Source organism: Phaseolus vulgaris, chromosome 2, assembly GCF_051622355.1.
Source record: "Phaseolus vulgaris cultivar YP4 chromosome 2, ASM5162235v1, whole genome shotgun sequence".
Taxonomy (NCBI): Eukaryota; Viridiplantae; Streptophyta; class Magnoliopsida; order Fabales; family Fabaceae; genus Phaseolus; species Phaseolus vulgaris.
The window spans coordinates 28,948,696-28,968,296 of record NC_143499.1 but is presented as its reverse complement, the minus strand read 5'-3'; the positions used below and the strand labels follow the sequence as shown (position 1 = coordinate 28,968,296).

The window sequence follows — 19,601 nt, the reverse complement described above, 5'->3', positions numbered from 1 at the left end:
CAAAATATATTCTTAAAAGTTTATTCTGAAAAATATATTTCAAAACGTATTATATATGTTTCAAAAAATTATTCCAGATTATTTTTTGAAAAATGTTTTCTTAAAATTTTAGACGTTTTTCAAAAAACAGTTATGAATCCTGGAAAAAATCTGGAAGTTACTTAAAAAAATGGTAAAATAGTGTTTTTGAAAATTGATCTAATTCGTTTCGGGCAGTTTCTTCTTGCTCTCCTACATTTTTCTTCCTGCACCCCCACATGTTTTGCAAAGACCAAAATGTACTTGAATTGTATTTACCTTTTTGCATTTTGGATTATGAAATTCGGTAAAATTTCAGATTGAAACTTCCAGTAAAATTTCGGGTCCACCAATCCGTAACAAAAAAATGCATTTTGGATTCAGAAATCCATAATTAAAAAAAAAGCATTCTGGATCCACCAATCCGTAACAAAATTAGGCTTCTGGATTCAGCAATCCGAAAATCAATAATTTATGCAAGATTTGCTTCTAAAACATCCCTCATCCAAAAAAAAGAAATGAATCAATTTCGGATTGATGAATCCATAGCACACTCCCAGATCCTAATTTCCGGTAACCACGGTGCCCTTTTCCAAATAAAAGATCAAGGCAAATTTTGAGATTTAGAAAATTTTGGGGGTGCAGGAAGAAAACTGTAGGGGAACAGGAAAAAGAAGCCTTCGTTTCGTGAATGGGCCCAAATACACCTGTAGCCTTTTTATACTTGGATGTGGGTTGGGTTGGGTTTGATTGAGGGGGGCGTGGAGGGAAATAGAAATTTCTGGAACGACCAAGAAAAATACCTTCCCCTTGCTTTCCCTCCCTTCCAAAATCTTCATCTGCATATTGCGCCAATTCACAGTTATCACAACACTGCACACAACAACAAGGTATGCTCTCTCTGTTTTCTCTTTCTCAACTTTTCACCATTCAATCCCCTCTCTGACATACGTAACCTCTGTTCTTTATTCCACTAATTCAATTTATGCTTATTTTGCTTACCCTCTCCCACCCAAATTCTTTTCAACTTAAAGAATTGTTTTCGTTCATGTCTTTCTGACTGTGTCAGTTTTCATATCCTTCGGCTGATCCTCCTCGTGTGTGCCAATTTGGGGGAACAATCAACCCAGTATTTTTTTTTGTTTGTTTTTAAGGTCCTGACAAATTGTTTTTTTCCGGAACCCTAATTTCTCTAAATTTTGATGCTGGAGTACTGCGTCGGTCATTTTGGTTTTTATATCCCAATTTTAACACTGTCACTTGCAGTGGCTGAGCATTTCTGCTTCGAACCTAACCTCAATTTGCATTGGTACCGAGAGATAATTCCTTCAATCATTCAATCTATGATTTAATGTCCAATTGTTTTGTTGCAGTTGGATCTCACCTTCTTCATGAAACCGCAATGCGGGGCTACGATAGAGATGTAAGTGACTTTCAGGTTTGAGATTCCCACTATTTATTGAATCAGCGTGCATACTGTTTTATGCAGCTTTTTTGCCTCCTAATAATCTTCAAGAACCACAGGATTACGATGATTATGAGGACGATGGACTGGAGGGAGGGTACGAATATAAGGAAGAACCTCCTAAGCCGACAGAGGAAGAACTACATTACCTCAAACTAAGGCAGAAGTTGAAAGAATCGATTAGAAAGCAGATGAAAAAGGAGAATAGTAGTTTCCTTTCAGATTCTACCAGAAAGAATAAACTTCCTAATGATAAGTGAGTACTGCTATCATCTCTGGCATATACATAGTCATGAATGCATAAACCACCATAAATGTAAAGGCTTTGATGAGTTGCAATTCTAATAAATTATCCTATATTAATACTGATTAAAGCTGCATAAACCACTTTAAATGTGAAGGCTTTGAAATAGTGCGATTTTTTGTGTTACCAAATTCATTTGCAACCTTCACTTACCATAGTGTGCAATTCCATTGGGGCATGCTGACATTTAGTTGATGAATTTGCTTTTTTCTTGGTGATTTTACTAAGTTTGATGAACATTGATAACATTGTAAAAACAGGAGCACTTTTAAAATATTGTCTTCAATCTTCTTCTTGTTGCTGCAGTTATGGGTCCTTCTTTGGCCCTTCTCAACCAGTTATTGCTCAGAGAGTAATCCAAGAGAGCAAGTCATTGCTAGAAAACCAGCATTTATCATCTAGGCTTTCTAACTCGTCCAACATTGTATGTATTCAGTGCCTTTGATTTTTGTATTCCTTTTTAAATATTTTTTTATGAAGTTCTGTATTTACCCAAGCAATCTTCATTTTGAGTTGTTATGATTATTGTATTGTCAAGTATTTTTAATGTGATTTCATTCGTTGGCCTATTGATTATTTGGGGTCATATGTCAACTGCACTTGTTTCCCATTCAGTAATGTAACAAAAAATTAAACCAATAAAGAAAAGGAAACAAACAGTAACACTAAAAAATGCTTCGTTGAAATATAGCATTTGATTCCTTACCTGCTCTTTCCTGCCATCACATGATTAGAGGAAAGCCTAAATGAGTTCTTGATGGGTCCTAAGAAAACAGTAAGAGAGGGAATGAAAAGGAAAAAAACAGAGTTTATTGCTCTGCCAAGGAAAGAGGTTCTTTCAAACAACTGAAACACAGTTCTCATAGAACATTTCCCTAATTCCCCTAACTCTCCTATGTAATTCTATTTAAAGGCCCCTACTCATCACCGCTGTAACAATTGTGATTGTCACTTGCCCTCTTAACCGACGACTAATACATGTCTTCTCCAGTATACGTCTAATATATGAGCCTCTTAGTTCCTAACAGCTTTGATGGTTTATATATATATATACACATATATATATATATATACATATTTTAATTTGTATTATTTAATTTGATGTATAAATTTATAACTCTGTTGATAAGTTTTTTGAGATTGACATCCAATTGTGGAACTCCCTTAAAAGTTACCAGTGAAGTGTGAAAATGGTCTGAGAATTGGCATACTCTGCTTCTTTCTGTGTATGCAAAACTCAGCTTTTTTTTTTGCTAATTTGTCCTGTATATTTTTTTAGCATTCTTCAAATTGTAGTAGTGATATATGTTTGTTTGCTTAATGCCTTTAGCTCCATGTTTTTCTCATTACTGGGAATAAGTAGCAGCTAGGTGTTCTTTGATGTCTTTTTTGTAGCTTTCTGATATTAATTCTGTCTGCAGAACAAAAGCGCAAATAAAGTATCTAATGGTGTATTGAACTCTTCAGTTCATCGTAATATTCCACCCAAAGTCAGTGAGGTATTGTGGCTATTGTATAAAGCTTCTCTCGTAGCTTTTAAGCTACAATCTTCTGAAATGATAGTGATGAATTGTTGTGCTTTAGCAGAAGCAGGTTAAAGCCCAGAAACTCAAGGTTACTAGAGATTACTCTTTTCTTTTGTCTGATGATGTAGAGCTTCCTGCTCCTAAGAAAGAACCCCCATCTCATAGAACACTTGTACATAATTCTGGTAATTTATTGCTTGGTTATGTTTTTATGTGGTGTTAGGGGGACTAGAACATGTTATACTGTTATTGGGGAAACTTACAGTGTTTGTTCTGTTGTTGAAGAGAAACGGTCAGGTGAAGTTGCTGGGAAGACTGTCAATGGTGGCAAGATTGTCCGTGGCAGTGATGAGAATCGAAAACATGTTACTGGGCCTGGCCATTTGGCTCCTAAATCAGGGTCCAATTATAAGATTAGTTCTATCAATAAGTACAGTAAGGCATCTGTGGATTCTAGAAAACAACTTAGTAACAACAGTGGGAATGGACCAGGCCGGCCTTTAAAAATGCCTATTAGTACCTCTGGGAATAAGTCATTATCCGATGCAAAAAATCCTGTAAATGGTGTGCATAAACCACTCTCCTCAAAGATGCATTCTGTAAGTGGTGCACAGAAGCCACTTTCTTCAAAGTTTCACTCTGTAAATGGTGTGCAGAAACCACTATCTTCAAAGTTGCACTCTGTAAATGGTGTGCAGAAACCACTATCTTCAAAGTTGCATTTGTCTTTGCCAAAGCAGAGTGTGGAACAAAGAAACATCCTAAGAGAACAAAATAAACCTAAAATGATATCAAAACAACCAGTGACATCAACCAAAGCTCAGGTATAATGTTATATAAATATTCACACTCATCCTGTTAAGGATTTTTGTTTCTTTGAATTTGTTCCATAGTTTTCCTTATCAACATATTTATGTTCACTTGCTTGACAGATAAATAAGCCACTTAACGTAGTTCCAAAGCGATCTAATTTGCAAGATCACCATCCTAAGAATAAGGTGAGGAAACGATGTGATGACGAGATTGAGGATGAAATGGATGTTAGTAGAATGATCAGATCGATGTTCAAGTAAGCTTTCTATTTATATGTAGATATTACTATGTTAGTAACCTTGTGTCATCATTTCTATAGGCTACATAATATGTATGTTTCCATTGTTTGTCTGAGGGGACTTACCCAGATTGGAAATGTGGCGCTGATCTATAGCTATAAAATGTTATTGTTGGAAGTTGCAGAGTCAAGTTTGTCTTATTTTTTTTAGATTCACCTCATCTTGACTTGTTATTGACTCATCCTTGGGAATGTTTAAATGCTAATACCGAATACTGTTTGACTAAATAAAAACCTTGTTTGGGAATGATCGTGCAATGTCTCTAATGCGAATTGGTGATTTAGTTGGTTGTTGGCAGTTGATGTAGAATAGTCGATAATCATTTTGTTGCATTTTTTGCAGTTACAATCCCAACAAATTTGTCGATGATGAAGACGATGATGGTATGGAGGTTGGCTTTGATGAAATCATGAAGGAGGAAAAGAGAAGGTTGGTTTCTCTAAGCTTAAATTTGAAGTAGGATATTTGCTATCATATTCAAATCATACTTTCACTTGATTATTTAGTTAAACAACCTAACCTTATGATAAAAAACGTATGGGGTGTGTTTGAGTTGTCAAAACTGAAGCACAAACATAAGAATTTAAATTTTCTACTCAATAAGCTAGGCAACTTTATTTTCAATGTCAAACACCATCCAAAAGCAGAAAAATCCATTCCTTTCTTTTTATTCTTGATAGCTTCTTATTCGCAGCTCATTTCATTACCTCTAACCGCATCTTTTATCCTCTCTTTTCCTTCTCTCCCAAAACTGTCGTGTTAGGCAATGAACGTCAAACCACATAAAATGTTGTGCTGAATTAGCTGCCTGCCTGCCTGCCTGCCTGCATGCATGCATACTTGTACTGCATGACTCTGATTTTACTGTATTTCAACGTGAATTAAAGTCAATCTTCAATTTATTTCTAAAAATGAATCTTCTCTCAAACTAATTTATGCCTATAATTGTGTAACACGTATATATTTATTTATCGGTGAATGCACATTTACTTTTTCTCTGTTGGTCGTTGCTTTTTTTTTTCCCAGTAAAGTGTATGCTAATTATAAGTATCTTTAATCCTTGTATACCTAATAAAAATTCTGGAATGAAAAAAGTGTAGTTAGAATAATGGGAATGCAAAAATATTCAATACATTCGTTAGTAGTAGAAATTGGGTCAATTATATGATTATTAATTAGGATTTGTCAACGAATACCGCCTTAAATATTAAGGAATACTTCATTCTATCAAATATTTCCCTTGCACAAACATTGAATGGTTTTTGTGTTCTCAGGTTAATAAAATATTTTAATTGAATACTTTTTACTTTTGTTTCATAACCAATGTTGTGAAGCCACTTGTTAGGATTCTTATAATCTGCTGCTGCGTAGAATCGTCTTTTCTTAGTTTTATTTTGTTGCCTTATAGATGCCCGTGATGTAATTATTTGAATTTTGTTAAATTTGTGGTTTAAAAAGGTTTTTTTTTTTCCTGGTTATTGAGTTTGTGTAATATGGTGTCGCAGTGCTAGAATCGCCAGAGAGGAGGATGAGGAGCAACTTAGGTTGATAGAAGAGGAAGAGGAAAGAGAGCGGAGACGACTATTGGCCAAGAGGCGTAAGGTTGGCCACTAGCGTTCTACAATCAAATCAAATTCCATTCCATGTCCTTATTTTGGTTCCCTTCGTCCAAGCTGTTGTTCTATCATTATATTTGCATTTAGCCAATGCATCCATGTTCATTAAATAAAAAAAAATGTGGAGGTGATGTTGTCAAAGGATTATGCTAACTGTATATTTCTTTTTTTAATAATATTAATCATACAAATTACAGTTAGTCATTTCTAAAGAAATCCCGTAGTCAATCCATTCAATTGTTGACAAGAAAAAAAGAGGAGTTTTGAGTTCAATTTCGGGAATATGCTAAAACTATATTACAAAGGGCAACTTGTCTTGATATCAACCTAGCATGTCGGATGCAACATAATTAGAAAGGAAAGCTCCAAGTCAAAGAATGAATCACATTAAGCATGAAGAAATTTGTTCGAAAACTTTATGGGGAAATTAAATTTGTTTTTGACTCGTGAAACACCACTCTTGATCAATAGCAACAATCAAATGGTTATATTATTCGAAATTTTAGTATGTTGTAGAGACAACAAAGGGGATTAAAAACCATAAAGAAATATTCTAAAATGAGAGTAGCACGTATTTAATTTGTTCTTGATTTAAAATTTCACAATTTTCCTAATTTAATTCGTGCCACAATGCAAGTATTCCACAACAGAGAAAGCCCTAAACTGTTTTTACGCAGATTAGTTGAATTTGAAAACAATTAAATTAATGTTCAAACAGAGAGTATGGAATTCAAATTTAATTGTAACACTAAATTTAAATTAAGCGTATTCAAATTTAAATAATAATTATATACATACATATTGTTTTTGTCAGTACATACATACACAATATGTTATATAATATGCTCTATCTGTCTATCGTGAATTAAAGAAAAAAATAAGAAAGGAAAGGATGATTCCAATTTGTTTAATCCCCATTAAAAAATAGAATAGCAAAACTTCTTTGAAATAATACAGTAGGAAATCATTCTTATAGCCATTTAATTATATTAAAATAGAATTTTTTTTAATAGCATAACACGAGTGACTAAATCTCTTATGTGTCAGCGAAACAAAAGTCTAGTTACAATATCATCATACTTTAGTGCTCTGTTTTAAACAAAAGAAGAATGTTGAAGAAAGCACGAAATTCAATAAATAAAAAATTAATTAAAATTAGAAAACGAAGCAAAATATTTTCAGTATTTTTTCTTTGAATAAATGCGAAGATTTGCAAAGAAAATAAAATTAGATATAATAAAATATATATTCATAATCAATTATGAATATATACTTTATTTAAATACGCTAATATTTGTATATTATTAATTTATTAATACTTATATTTATATTATAATAAAATAAATATAATTAATTATATAATATAATGTAAAAAATAATATTAATTATTAAAACAATAAAAAATATTAATAAACATAAAAAATAATAATTAATATAAATAATAAATAATAAATTTATGAAATAACAACTATAATAAATAATTAAAAAATTGTAAATAAAAATAAATAATAATAATAATAAAATTGAAATTATTAATTAATTATAAAATTTTATTTAGTAAAAAATTAATTTATAATAATGTAAATTAATTAATTATTATATATATTATTTTAAATTTTTTAAAAATTATTATATTTATTAAATCATTCACAAATATTTATAAACTTTTTTTATCATTTATCTTTATCCAAACAACCTTAATTTTTGACACTTTTTTTTCAAATTTATTCTCTCAAATCAACTTCCTAATTCCAAACAAATAATTAATACTAATACAGTAATAAATAACTTGTCCAAAAAATTGACAAAAAAACTTTTTATTTTATTTTAATCTAAAACCACCACCTTAATGATAGCAAATTGAAAAAAGGGTAAGTGATGCTGTACCCTTTTACTGTTTAGTTCAGACTTGATGAATTGATTGATCAGAGGTGTATATTTAAGTATTTTTTTTTTTAACTTCGTTAAGCAACATGTTAAGGGGTGATCAAATTCACAGGCAGCACATGAGTGGACACGTGTTTCCTAGTTGGCAAATTGTCTAGTGTTTATGGTTGTAGTTTCAAAATGCAACAATGATTTGGATGAGACACAGTTACATCATCATGGACACGGGTGGGTTCGCAATATCACTCATTGCCTCCATCTCTGATCCTCAAACTCGCATCAGAATATGGGGACATTGTTTTTCTTCCATCCAGCGATTCCTCGTCTTCCACTCTCCTCCGTGCCAAAACCCATTGCATTTCCTCCTCCTTCTTGTCTGAGGTCAGACTTTTACTCCACTCTCTCTGTCTTCACAATTTTTTATGTTTTACTATTTATATTCTTAGTGGGGTGTCCTCAAAATCCAACTTTGATGCCTCAGAGACCAAAAAGTTGTCCCTTTTGCTCTGATAGTTCATGATTTTATATAATTAATCTCAGGGATTATTCTTGCTTAACCTCTTTGCATGACTTATATGTCAGTGGCTTACATGAATATAAGTAACATTTTTTATTCTTTAAAGTTCTTTTTTATTTAAATTTAAATATTTCCCCTGTGAGTTAGCCGATTCATATACGAGTTTAGTCGGAAACTAACTTAGGAATTTGTATCTTAGGTCAGAGGGTAATAAAAATGTGGACATATCCCAGGTATGTTGCTTTTGTTTCAAAATTGTTGAGTTTTTCACATGTCCTTTTACTCTTCGTTCTCTGTTTTTCGCATGGGTTTCACTGCCTTCTTAGTTCTTAATGTTTTCCCCCCCTTTGTATGTTAGACAATATCCAATGATGGCCAGAATGTGAAACAAGATAATATTTGGCAATCGTTCAAAGAAGCTCAACAGAGTTAGTTCTTTCACCTTATTCATACTTGTGCTTTGTACAAGAGAGTTAAATAACTTCTGGTTTATTTTTTCGTTATGTAGACATACTGTTCTTGAATAAACAACGCCTTGGGGCCATTGAGGAACTTGAGAAAACAAGCAGAGAAAAGCACTCGCTACTACAAAAGATTAAGAAACTGGAAGCAGAAAAGCAGGCTGGTGCTGGTAAAGGTAAAAGGTGATGGTTTAAATATAGCACGTGCTTTTATACCTCATAATTCATATTTTTGGTCAAATAAATGCAATGTCATTTGTTGTTAGCAGCCTCTAGGTTATCTTCTGTCGTACTACTGAAACATGATTCCACATACACACATGTTCGATTGCATTTGGTTTCTTCCCTTTGCTTAAAGGACTAGTTTTTGCCTCCTATCCTGTAGGCTAATTTAGTTAAATGTAGTTGGAAAATCAAGATCTTATAAACCCATTCGAAATTCCCATTTTTTTCAGTGTGTGACTCTAGTCCCATACCTAGCAATTGATTCCTTACATCGTACCATGCTCTGCAGTCCTGGTGTCCAGGCAAAATTCCAGTTCCCTTTGATTAGTTCTAGTGCAATGCCAATGACCACCTGTGCCGCTCCTTTGCAGCTAAGGGATGCAATGGGAGGCTATGATACCAAATGGTAAGAGCCTTTTGAGAACCACACCCCAAAATCTAGTCATCATAGTTGGAGAGCCCAAGGCCTTGTAAACCCACACTAGAATCCCTTAATTATAAGACTCAAGTCCTCAGCTTGGAGTTGAATACTAAACATAATGGCTTGCAGATATTTGTGTTAACATTGTTGAATTGAGTACTGTTTTTCAAATCTATGATAAAAAATCTATTATTTATACAATTTATCGACAATTCATTGAACTGTATGTTTCTGTTTGTATTTTTGTAACCCAGATAATCTATCAACTTGTTCAGAGTTGCTGCTTCGGATAGATGCCATGGTCCTTAGCAGCATGATTAGCCCTGGAGAAGCATCTGAATTAAGAAGTTCGGTGATTAACCACAAAGTGAGTCTGGCGGATGTTTTTAATATCATCTCACGCAAAAAAGATCCTGAACTTCTAGGAGAACTTCGTCACTTTTCGCATGGACACAAAAAGTAAATCCTGCCTGCCTTTGATTATTTCCTCCTTCATACTTACAGCAGTCAATGGGTAATCCTATTTTTGTTGCGTTATGTGTCAACCGAAACTTCTGGAAACATTTCAAATTCTCAGCAATTTTATTTTACTGTGGTAGTGGCAAACAGCTTGTAGCATACTCAATTTACTGAAAGAAGTAACTAACCATGTAGAGAGACATAAATATCTGAGTGTTTAAAATTAGTAAATGCATAAGCACTAAAACATGTAATGATTAATACGATACCGAGTCAGCCTAGGTTTTTGCTGAAATTATATGCTATAGTTCTGGATCTTTATCATGTTAGTTATTTTTTTGGCTAATGACTAGTAGAATTAGTTACTATTTTCTTTTTTCACTTTTCCTGTCTCAGATGTAGTTTTTTGAAATCTGATTGTCTTTTATTCTACCAACTTCATTCAGGAGTGGTTTTCATATTGTTCACATTTGCACAGAAATGACACCAATGGTCCCTAGAGGATCGGTAGCTTCATATGTGACCGGCATATCTCGTGCACTTCAAAGAAAGGGTCATTTGGTAGAGGTTATATTGCCAAAGTAAGATATTTATGTTCCTTTATTTGTTTGTCATTTGTGTCATTCTTTCAATTAATTGTCAATCAATATGAGCATGAAACTTCTTAGTCTATTTTGTGCTCTGTAAGCATTTGGTGTCTATTTTATATGGGTAAATTAGTCTAATTAGATGTTTATAATTCCTTAATTTGGATGTATCTAATTTCATGTAGGTATGCAAGTTTAAACCTAGATGAAGTGCAAGGGTTGCGTGAAGTTAATATAGAGGCTTACTCATATTTTAATGGTCAGTTGCATGGAAATAGAATTTGGACTGGGTTAGTTTGGCTTCTTTGTCTATTTATTTACTGCAAGTCTCCATATAAAATGAATGTCAAGTAATTTTACTGGTTCTAATGAAGTATATTCGAAATACTATTTCACATCTTTTTCCTTGTTTAAAAGCTACTGATTTTCATGTATTCTATACTTACTCTTAGTGTGTGACAGTGTTGTTTATGGCATTGGAGTCACTTTGATTGAGCCAAAGTACTTCTCATCATTTTTTAACCGTGAGATGATATATGGCTATCCAGATGATTTTGAAAGGTGAGTGAAATGATATTTGTTATGATTGATTTATCTAGTTTTCATTTGTTATTGTTTAAAAGCTATAAAAAAACTTGCACTTCGAAGTTCATATAAGAAGCTAATCATATAATTTTGAAATGCTTTTGTTTAATGGGGAAATTGATAAATTGAGAATGAAAATTCAAAACTAGAAAGCTCACAATTGCAACAAAACATATATGAATTAAGTCACAAATTGCAATGCTCAAAAGAATAGAAGTTAAGTAGTGTTTGGATGGATAATTTTTAGAGGGTAATTCATTTTTAAAGAAAATTTAAAAAGTTTTATGACAAAATATATTGTTTGTACAAGAATTTTTTAAAGAAATTGAAATTCTGGGAATTTATGAGTAATTTGATTACTTAAAAGTAGAGTATTTCAAATTCTACCTAAAAAAAGTAAGAATTTGAAATTCTTTATACTCTTTCTTCTCTGAAATCATGTCTCTTTTCTTCGTATTCTTTCTTTGGCTCGACCAAGGTTGGCGCATCGTTGACAGGTTTATTTTAGGTTAAAGTTGATTATAGTTATTTTCAAGGTTATTTTTTGTCATACAGACCAGTGTGATTTCTCAATTGATGTTAGTAAAAGTGTTATTTGTTCAAATCAATGGTGTTCTTATGTTGATGTGAGTGAGAGATGTTTTTCGACTAAGACCTAGGTCAAAAATATTTTTCAACCAACGTTAATTAGGATTTTCTCAATCAACACTAGTAGGATATTTTATTTTTTGGCTAGTGTCAGCTAGGGTTTATATATGTAATCAAACTATTTTTTGGTCGATGTAAGTCAAGGTTTTTTAGTTGACATTAGTAGAGGTTATTTTCCAGTTGATATTCTTGAGATTATTTATCCACTGATGTAGGTCAATGCTATTTCTCAGTTGATGTTTGTTAGAGTTTCCTAGATCAATGTAGGTAAGACTATTTTTTAGTGGATTTCAGCTATTTTTTTTTTCAATTGAAGTTTATAGTGATTATTTTCTGTCGATGCAGGGATTGTTTTTCGATTGAAGTCACCAGTGTTATTTGGTGATAATTTTTGTATTTGGTAGTAATTGAAATACTCTATTCAAACAAGAAAAATAAAATTTAATAAATTTGAATGTGCAAACAAAAACATTTGAAAAATGAAACAATTTGAAATAAAAGCAATTCAAATTCAATGTTTTGAATTTCCTGCAAATTGTAAAATTTCCTATCCAGGATAAAGAAGGAGAATTTGAAATCCATTATGACTGACTTTTTGTGCACTCAAACTATCTTCAAAGAAATAAATAAGAAGGATACTCTCGTGGTTACTATCTCATCTGCACCTTAGTTTCCTGTTATAGGTGACAGGAAAGTAAAATCTGATCTAATTAAGTTTTCACTTCTAAGAGAACTGAATTGTATGTTATTTTTATGGCAAATATACAGCAGTCGGTATAACAAGTATAGCCATGAAAATCAGATTAAATAAATGCTAATCTGGAGATATTAAGCTATGAATTTGTGCACAATACTAAGAGAGGAATTAAGAAAAATAACCCCACCCAATTAAAATTAGGGAATATTATATTCTACACATAATTGCACGTGACACCATTTTTTTTACTCTGGTGTACTTGATTGTCAATAATCTTAATATGATTTCTTCGCCATCAGGTTCTCCTACTTTTGTCGGGCATCATTGGATTATATGGTAAAATGCGGGAAGCAGCCTGATGTATTGCATCTTCATAATTGGGAGACTGCCATAGTTGGGCCCCTTTTCTGGGATATATTTGTTAATCAGGTGTCTGTTCTTAATTTCAAATTTTAGTTAGTTTGATTGTCAAATCTTTTCTATTTATTTGAAAGTCTCTACTAATGAGAAAAAAGATGCCAAGAGTACTGACAATGATAGAAGGTGAAACAATAATTCACACTAGAGAAGAGGGAAAAAAAATTCATCTGAAAGCTATTTTGCTCAAGCTAATAATGGAACACGAACTTTAAACATTGATTATACCATTTGATTTGTGGAGAATAAACAAGGAAAGGGAAAATGGATTCTAATGGCTTCAAATAACTCCTCATTTTGACAATTGATAGTTTAAGGTCTTGTTATTTGGTTTCCCAAATGTCTCCACCTCACCTTTTTTTGGCATTACCTTGGAGATCTTATTGTAATAGTCCCACATTATTTTTAGTTATAATTTATTGTAAATTAGGACAAATTTTAGCTACTGTATTATTAGGACATTTTTATAAATCAAGAGCCTTGTACAGTTTTGTAGTGTAAATAATATTCAGAAATTGTCTAGTCTTGTCTGATTGAACTTGCTATTACTGGGAAATTGCTGCTGTGTTAAAAATGTTAGCTGCTGTTTCCATCTCAAAATTGTGCTTTGTACGCATTTATTACAACCACCTTCGTTGTAACTTTGAACACCTTCATTGTGCTATGAACAGCTTCTGGTAGCCTTTCACCTCATGCCTACCACTTTTCGTACCCTGATTCTGATCTGTTTTGATCCTTGATTTTCTCCTAGCTTCAAGTTAAATTATTTTGTAATCAAATTCGCTAGACAGATTCTAACCACTTCTGTCTATTTATACCATCATTGTATTACTCGACCAATGAATAAGATAGTTTTTCTCTTTTTGAACTACAGTATTTGTGTGATTTATTGTAAATTAGGACAGAGTTTTAGGAAAATAATTAATGTAGTAGATCCTTTTAAAATTCAACACTGAGGAAATTTTTCTAGTTTTGTTTCCAGTGATCCCTTTCTTCATCCATTGAGGAGTGGAGAGCATCTCTCTACTTTCTCTATCCTGTGGCTGATTGGAAACTGCACTTAGTGTCTTGTGTTATAACCGTCTTTACTCTTTATGGCACTTAAATTGTTCTCTTTTTAATTTGTTTTTGCATAGATTTTGTTGATATGTATGAGAGTGATTTAATTACGGAAGAATATATTGCTTTGTTGCATAATCTTTTCATTGAGACTTATTCTTTTGTTTCTGGTTCTTTACATAGAAAAAAGATCTTCTGTAATATTCTTGATGATTTGTTTTGTTTAGGGACTTGGAGGAACCAAGATATTATTTACATGCCATGGCTTCAATTCACAGGCTAGTCACAGATCTTGTCCTCTTAGATATGCACTTTGTGTTGAAGTTCTGAGCTTGACATTTCTTCCAGCTGAATTTTTCATGAAAAATTACATATCGTTTGTTATGGAGTTTATATTTGGTCTTGTCAGTCTTGTAATGATTGAATGTACGGTCTATGTAGGGTATTGAGCAACCAGATAAATTGGCCTTATGCGGGCTTGATCCTTTAAAACTTCATCGCCCTGATCGTTTACAAGACAACACTAACACACAACTTGTCAATATTTTAAAGGTGTGCTATTTACTTTTGTATTCTTTATTTTTCTCGTACTTATTGAAAAACCATTGCAGCTTTCTTTTTTAATTTTATTTTTCCCCTTATTCTTGAAGACGTGTTCAGGAAGCCCTTGGACCAGACTGGTTATTTTAGATAACCATTCAGTATGTGTCTCAGAGGAAACCTTATTTATTTATATGTATATAGTGAGCAGTGACCTAATGCTTTTATGAAATCTCAGCAACATATGCAGTCATGGATTCGATTCTTCCTAATTTTGGGAGTTGGGGAAGGGGGTTGTAATCACGAGTTTACATTTATATTTATATTTACTTGTTGAAAATTGTTGTGAAACTCCTTATCAGGCTATACATTTACCATTTGAGACTCTTAATTAGGTAGCAAATATTTACCTTGCATTGAAGAAGGAAAACAAGAGGAAAATTTTCCCCTAGGTCACTGCTGGAAGAATGAGAGCCTTGCATTTTCATACTATTGAAAAATGTGCATGCATGTCTTGTGATGCTTATGAACTCTGCTGCTTAGTCATTTGAGCATTTAATGTGAAAGTTTCAAGTAGTTATTGTCTGACCATCTTATGGAATAGAATAAATGTTTGTTCTTGGAGGTTAGTCATGTAAACACTTGACTTATTTTTTGTGTTATATCCCTCAAACTGTAATATTTATTCATTGAATAACATATGCTGTGCCACAGTCTCTCTTTTCTTTTTCGAGACTGTGTATTGTCTCATGAGTGTACAACATTGAGTCTTCTATCAAATTTGCAGGGTGGAATTATCTATTCAAATAGAGTTGTAATAATGTCGTCTATCTATCCAAAGCACATAATTGTTCATAATCTGAGTCATGAACTGGAACCTACTTTAAATGATCATAGGTAAGTATGCTATCATAACGTACTTTCAATCTTGTTTTGTGTTTGATGAGGTGTTATTTTGTCTTTCCTTGCAAATCAATATTAACCTGAAATAGTTAACATAGTAAATGGGCTGGCTGATAAATATATTAGTTAGTTTTTTAAAAGTAGTGCCCCTTGTTTAGCTTGATAATGTGTTTCCACTCTAAAGCTTCCGCCCTCTGTCTTTCCCTTTGTATTCAACAAGGAAAATTACATTTGGTTGCAGGGACAAGTTGGTCATTGCTCCTTATGGATTAAACAAATCAACTTGGGATCCTTCAACAGACTATTTTCTTCCAGAAAATTTCAATGCTGAAAATATAAATGGAAAAGCTGTTTGCAAAGTTTCATTGCTGCAGCAGCTGGGGTTATCTGAACATTCTTCTAGTATTCTTGTAAGTGGGTCACCCCTTACTTCTTATTTATTTGTGTGCCATTGTAAATATATACAAAGAGAAAAAAGTGTAACATAGTACAAACAATGTGAATGTGATAACTCTGTAATAAAGATTAAAAGATTTCCAAGGCAATCTTAATGACTAACAAATTTAAAATACTACTGGGGTTAAGTGAACTGCAAATATCTTATTTTGTTAAAAAGAAGTACTTCATCAAGATGAAGAGAATGAAATCAGAAAGCCAAAACAATAAAACTTCCAAGGAAAAAGTGAACAGCTTTTGCCTGTGTCCCTTCCTTTGCTTGTGCTTGGAAATTTCTTCATCATTCTTATTGAAATTATTCGTTTATTTACTTTTATATATTTTCATTTGATGAAATTATTGGTTAAGGCTGTTTTATTTTCCAAAGCAATATGACGAAAATTTTAACTTGTATAACTGGTATACAATGCCACTGGTTTTTACTTGACTTTTCTGCTCATAATTTAAATTTTGAACAGGTTGGATGCATTATTCCGGAAGGATGTGACCTGGATGAGAAAAGGGTGAAGGAAGTTATCTTGAATGCTAACCAACATGATGTCCAGGTTGCCATCTCTGTGGAGTTTATACTTTTCTTTGTTTTTTTTTTTCAAAAAAGTACAGTCTCATTGCTTTCAAGACTTTCTCAGTAACTGGTATTGAAAAGGAAGCTCCAAATATAGCAGTATGCATATGAATTTTTGTCTGTTTCTTACAGGAGAAACATAATCTCGGTTGTGCCTTGTGCTTTCATACTGAAGATAATCTAATAAAACCTTACGCAAATCAACCTTGTATAAAACAAATCTTGCTATGGAAAATTCTTGTTTTAGAATTTGTTGTTTAAATCAGTTTGGAATAATTATTCTTCGCAGTTCATATTTTTGGGGACCAGTGAAAGATCAGTCTTGAATCAGACACTTGAATCACTTCGGGAGGAACTCAAGGTAGTTCCCACACCACACTGTCTTGTTTTTATTTTTTATAATTCCTTATAACTAATTTTGCTTTTTATTGCAAAAGTGGGTTTGAACGTAACTTATTCTTACAAAATCGACTTATAAGGCAATGTTTGTATCCATTTATATATTATAATTTGTTCATATTTGTAGATCATCCAAAACTTTTATATGTGCTATTGTGACAAAGAGTTTAGTATTAGCAGTTTTGACTCCATTTTTACCAAACTGCCTGGGCATATCTTGTTCTTCTCATTGTTCAGCAGAGTGAACATTTCAATATAAGTTATCTAGTCATAAAGCTGCATTATTTGACAGTACGTTCTAAAAGAGATGTATCTAGTGAGAGCATGAGAGGTGAGAGGAGTTAATATTGGCTATACAATCTTATAGAGATGGTCAATAATTTTTTAACTAGTTATTATCTTAATTGTTCATTTTAAGTATATGTTCAAATGCTTTTCTCTCTCCTCAGTTGATACACTTCCATGTTCTAGAAACCTTAGTTTTTCTTTGGCCCAACATGACTGTTGTTTTGGCTTTTAAAAAAAATTCAAATTGATAGATTTCCTGGTTTTCAATGAAAAATTAGTTATTTTATTCCTAATCTGCCCCCAAATAAATTAAATCGATGTTTGTATTTGTAACATAAAAAAGTAATACATTTATTGAGCGATGATATTATTTTAGGAAAATTGTTTCAGTAACATATTTATTGTTGTTCATAATCTATGTGATGGAGTTAGCGATATTTGTTTCCTTTTTTTTTTATATATATAAAAGCTTTCATCTTAGGCATCTAATATTTGTTTCCTTTTCTGCTACTAATGATTTGCTATTCCTTTCAAAATCTTCAGGATGATAATCTTAAACTTTTGCCTACTTATGATGAAGCTCTGTTGCATTTAGTCTTTGCTGGGTCCGACATCATCTTGTGCCAATCTTTTCTTGATCCTACTGACGAAATCCCTGTAAGACCATCATCCTCTTTAGTGGTGATTTTTTCTCCACTGCTGTAGCAGCTCAAGTAAAACAAGCAGTATGAGTTAAATTTGTTAGCCCAGCTACTGGGAAGTTGCTTGTTTCTAAAATAAATTATAGTTTCTACAAGACTTTGTTTTGTAGTCTTCCTGAAAACTAAATATAGCCACTGTGGAGATTCATGATGGTTGGTATAGATGCAGAAAATCCATTCCTCCCTCTCTTTTGTTGGCTGTTTTATGCGGGAAATGTAACACACATCACTGTTTTACAGAGAAAAATCTGTTTTTTCTATTATCTTATGGACTTTTCCTTTAGTGGCAAGAACTAAGCTTAATCCGTGAGACCTAAGGACTTGTTTATTTTTGTTTTTATTTCCTGTGTTTCACTTTTAATTACAAAAAATCACCCTTTTGGTTTTAAATATAGTACAAGAAACAGTGAAAACAGTTTTAAAATTTCAAAGAATTTTTCTTCTGTTTCATGTACAAATCTTTTGCAATTGAAAATAAATTGAATAGCATGTGACAGATTTGTATTAAAAGTGAAAAAAAAAACATTTCTAAAAAAAGTAAGCAAGTCTTGTTTTCTTTCTTTTCTGATGGTTGGCTTTTGATTCGATCAACATTCACTGTGTTAAGTTATTTTGCATTCTGGTATTAAATAATGCAATCTAAGCAAAATTGGTTCAGGGTGGAGATTGTTATATATCAACTGAATCGTACAATCTTTTGTAACCTGAATGTGTAGCTCATAGCATTAAGATATGGAGCAGCTCCAATAGCACTTACCTCTGATGCTAGCACAAACAGGTAATCCATAAACATATTTTGTGCTAGATGAATTTTTTTTTTCTGTTCTTGTTTGACACTCATTTCATTTATATCTATGTGCAAGGGTGATACCTTTTGAAAGGAACTTCATAAACCAAGACCATGAGGCTACTATGTACTCAAAACTGATCAACTCTAGCTTTTCAAACATGTCTCTCCGCCTTGCTGTTGATGAAATTGTATGAAGTTTTAGTGGTTTCTCCTTATTAAGTTTTATTACTTCTAGAAAATAACAATTGATGCAGTTATGATCCATTAAATTGCTTTCCTTTGCCTGTAGAGGACTAGCACTGCAACATGGAAACAAAAAATAATGCAAGCAATGGCACATGACTTATCATGGGATGGTGAATGCTACGATCTTCATTTTGCAGCTTACTCCGCTATAAAGAATATGTGAAGTACATGTAACATTTTTTGTTTAGTATTTTGGGATATTTTGTAGGTCAATAATGAATAAGGGTACAGGGAGAGACAGAAAATATTTGACAATGAGAATGATGAAAGGGTTGGAATGGAACCATAATATTAATATTCCCCCATGGGGCATAGTAGTAAAATCTGGGTTAAATATATCTTTATTTCGTATAAATTGAGAGGCAATTTGGAAACATTTTAATATTATAAATGCTTTTTATTATTTAAAATTCATTTTTTAATCTTTTAATTACGACAATATATTTTCTGATATTTTTATACGATGTATTATATATTTTTTAAAATAATGACATTATAAAATCCTATTTAAGTAAAAATTTTACCTTACAAACATATTGTTTAAAATAATAAGAAGTTTTACATATTTGATATTCTGTAATTAATATTATGTAATTTTAGCATGTTTAAGTTAGTATATTTTATGATTTTTTATGTATTTTTGTTATCATTAAAAAATATTTTTAATATAAATACGTTTCTCTATTAACCGAGCCAATTACTTTTAAAT

At 32.2% G+C, this 19,601-nt stretch overlaps 2 protein-coding genes across 10 annotated transcripts; both read left to right on the top strand.

Moving 5' to 3' along the window:
- Window positions 1–755: 755 nt before the first annotated feature.
- LOC137811275 (uncharacterized) lies at window positions 756–6,257 on the top strand. Of its 4 annotated transcripts, none has more exons than XM_068612956.2 (10): window positions 756–908; window positions 1,392–1,441; window positions 1,543–1,739; window positions 2,094–2,211; window positions 3,209–3,286; window positions 3,375–3,498; window positions 3,599–4,137; window positions 4,246–4,382; window positions 4,768–4,854; window positions 5,931–6,257. In XM_068612956.2, the coding sequence occupies exons 2-10, from the start codon at window positions 1,421–1,423 to the stop codon at window positions 6,037–6,039; spliced, it is 1,410 nt and encodes a 469-aa protein (XP_068469057.1). In that variant the 5' UTR covers window positions 756–908; window positions 1,392–1,420; the 3' UTR covers window positions 6,040–6,257. The 4 variants fall into 4 exon arrangements, with proteins under 4 accessions (XP_068469057.1, XP_068469056.1, XP_068469055.1 ...); XM_068612955.2 differs by having other exon boundaries at window positions 3,372–3,498; XM_068612954.2 differs by having other exon boundaries at window positions 1,392–1,456.
- Window positions 6,258–8,045: 1,788 nt separating this feature from the next.
- On the top strand, window positions 8,046–19,266 carry LOC137811273 (UDP-Glycosyltransferase superfamily protein). Of its 6 annotated transcripts, none has more exons than XM_068612949.2 (19): window positions 8,046–8,309; window positions 8,645–8,678; window positions 8,804–8,873; window positions 8,954–9,082; window positions 9,807–10,011; window positions 10,458–10,592; window positions 10,784–10,888; window positions 11,061–11,159; window positions 12,828–12,957; window positions 14,232–14,282; window positions 14,446–14,556; window positions 15,332–15,441; window positions 15,689–15,857; window positions 16,362–16,448; window positions 16,758–16,829; window positions 17,699–17,812; window positions 18,573–18,634; window positions 18,720–18,834; window positions 18,936–19,266. In XM_068612949.2, the coding sequence occupies exons 1-19, from the start codon at window positions 8,215–8,217 to the stop codon at window positions 19,053–19,055; spliced, it is 2,013 nt and encodes a 670-aa protein (XP_068469050.1). In that variant the 5' UTR covers window positions 8,046–8,214; the 3' UTR covers window positions 19,056–19,266. The 6 variants fall into 6 exon arrangements, 5 of the variants coding, with proteins under 5 accessions (XP_068469050.1, XP_090154636.1, XP_090154637.1 ...); XM_090298510.1 differs by having other exon boundaries at window positions 8,124–8,309; window positions 10,490–10,592; XM_090298511.1 differs by having other exon boundaries at window positions 8,128–8,309; window positions 11,051–11,159.
- The last annotated feature ends 335 nt before the right edge of the window (window positions 19,267–19,601 follow it).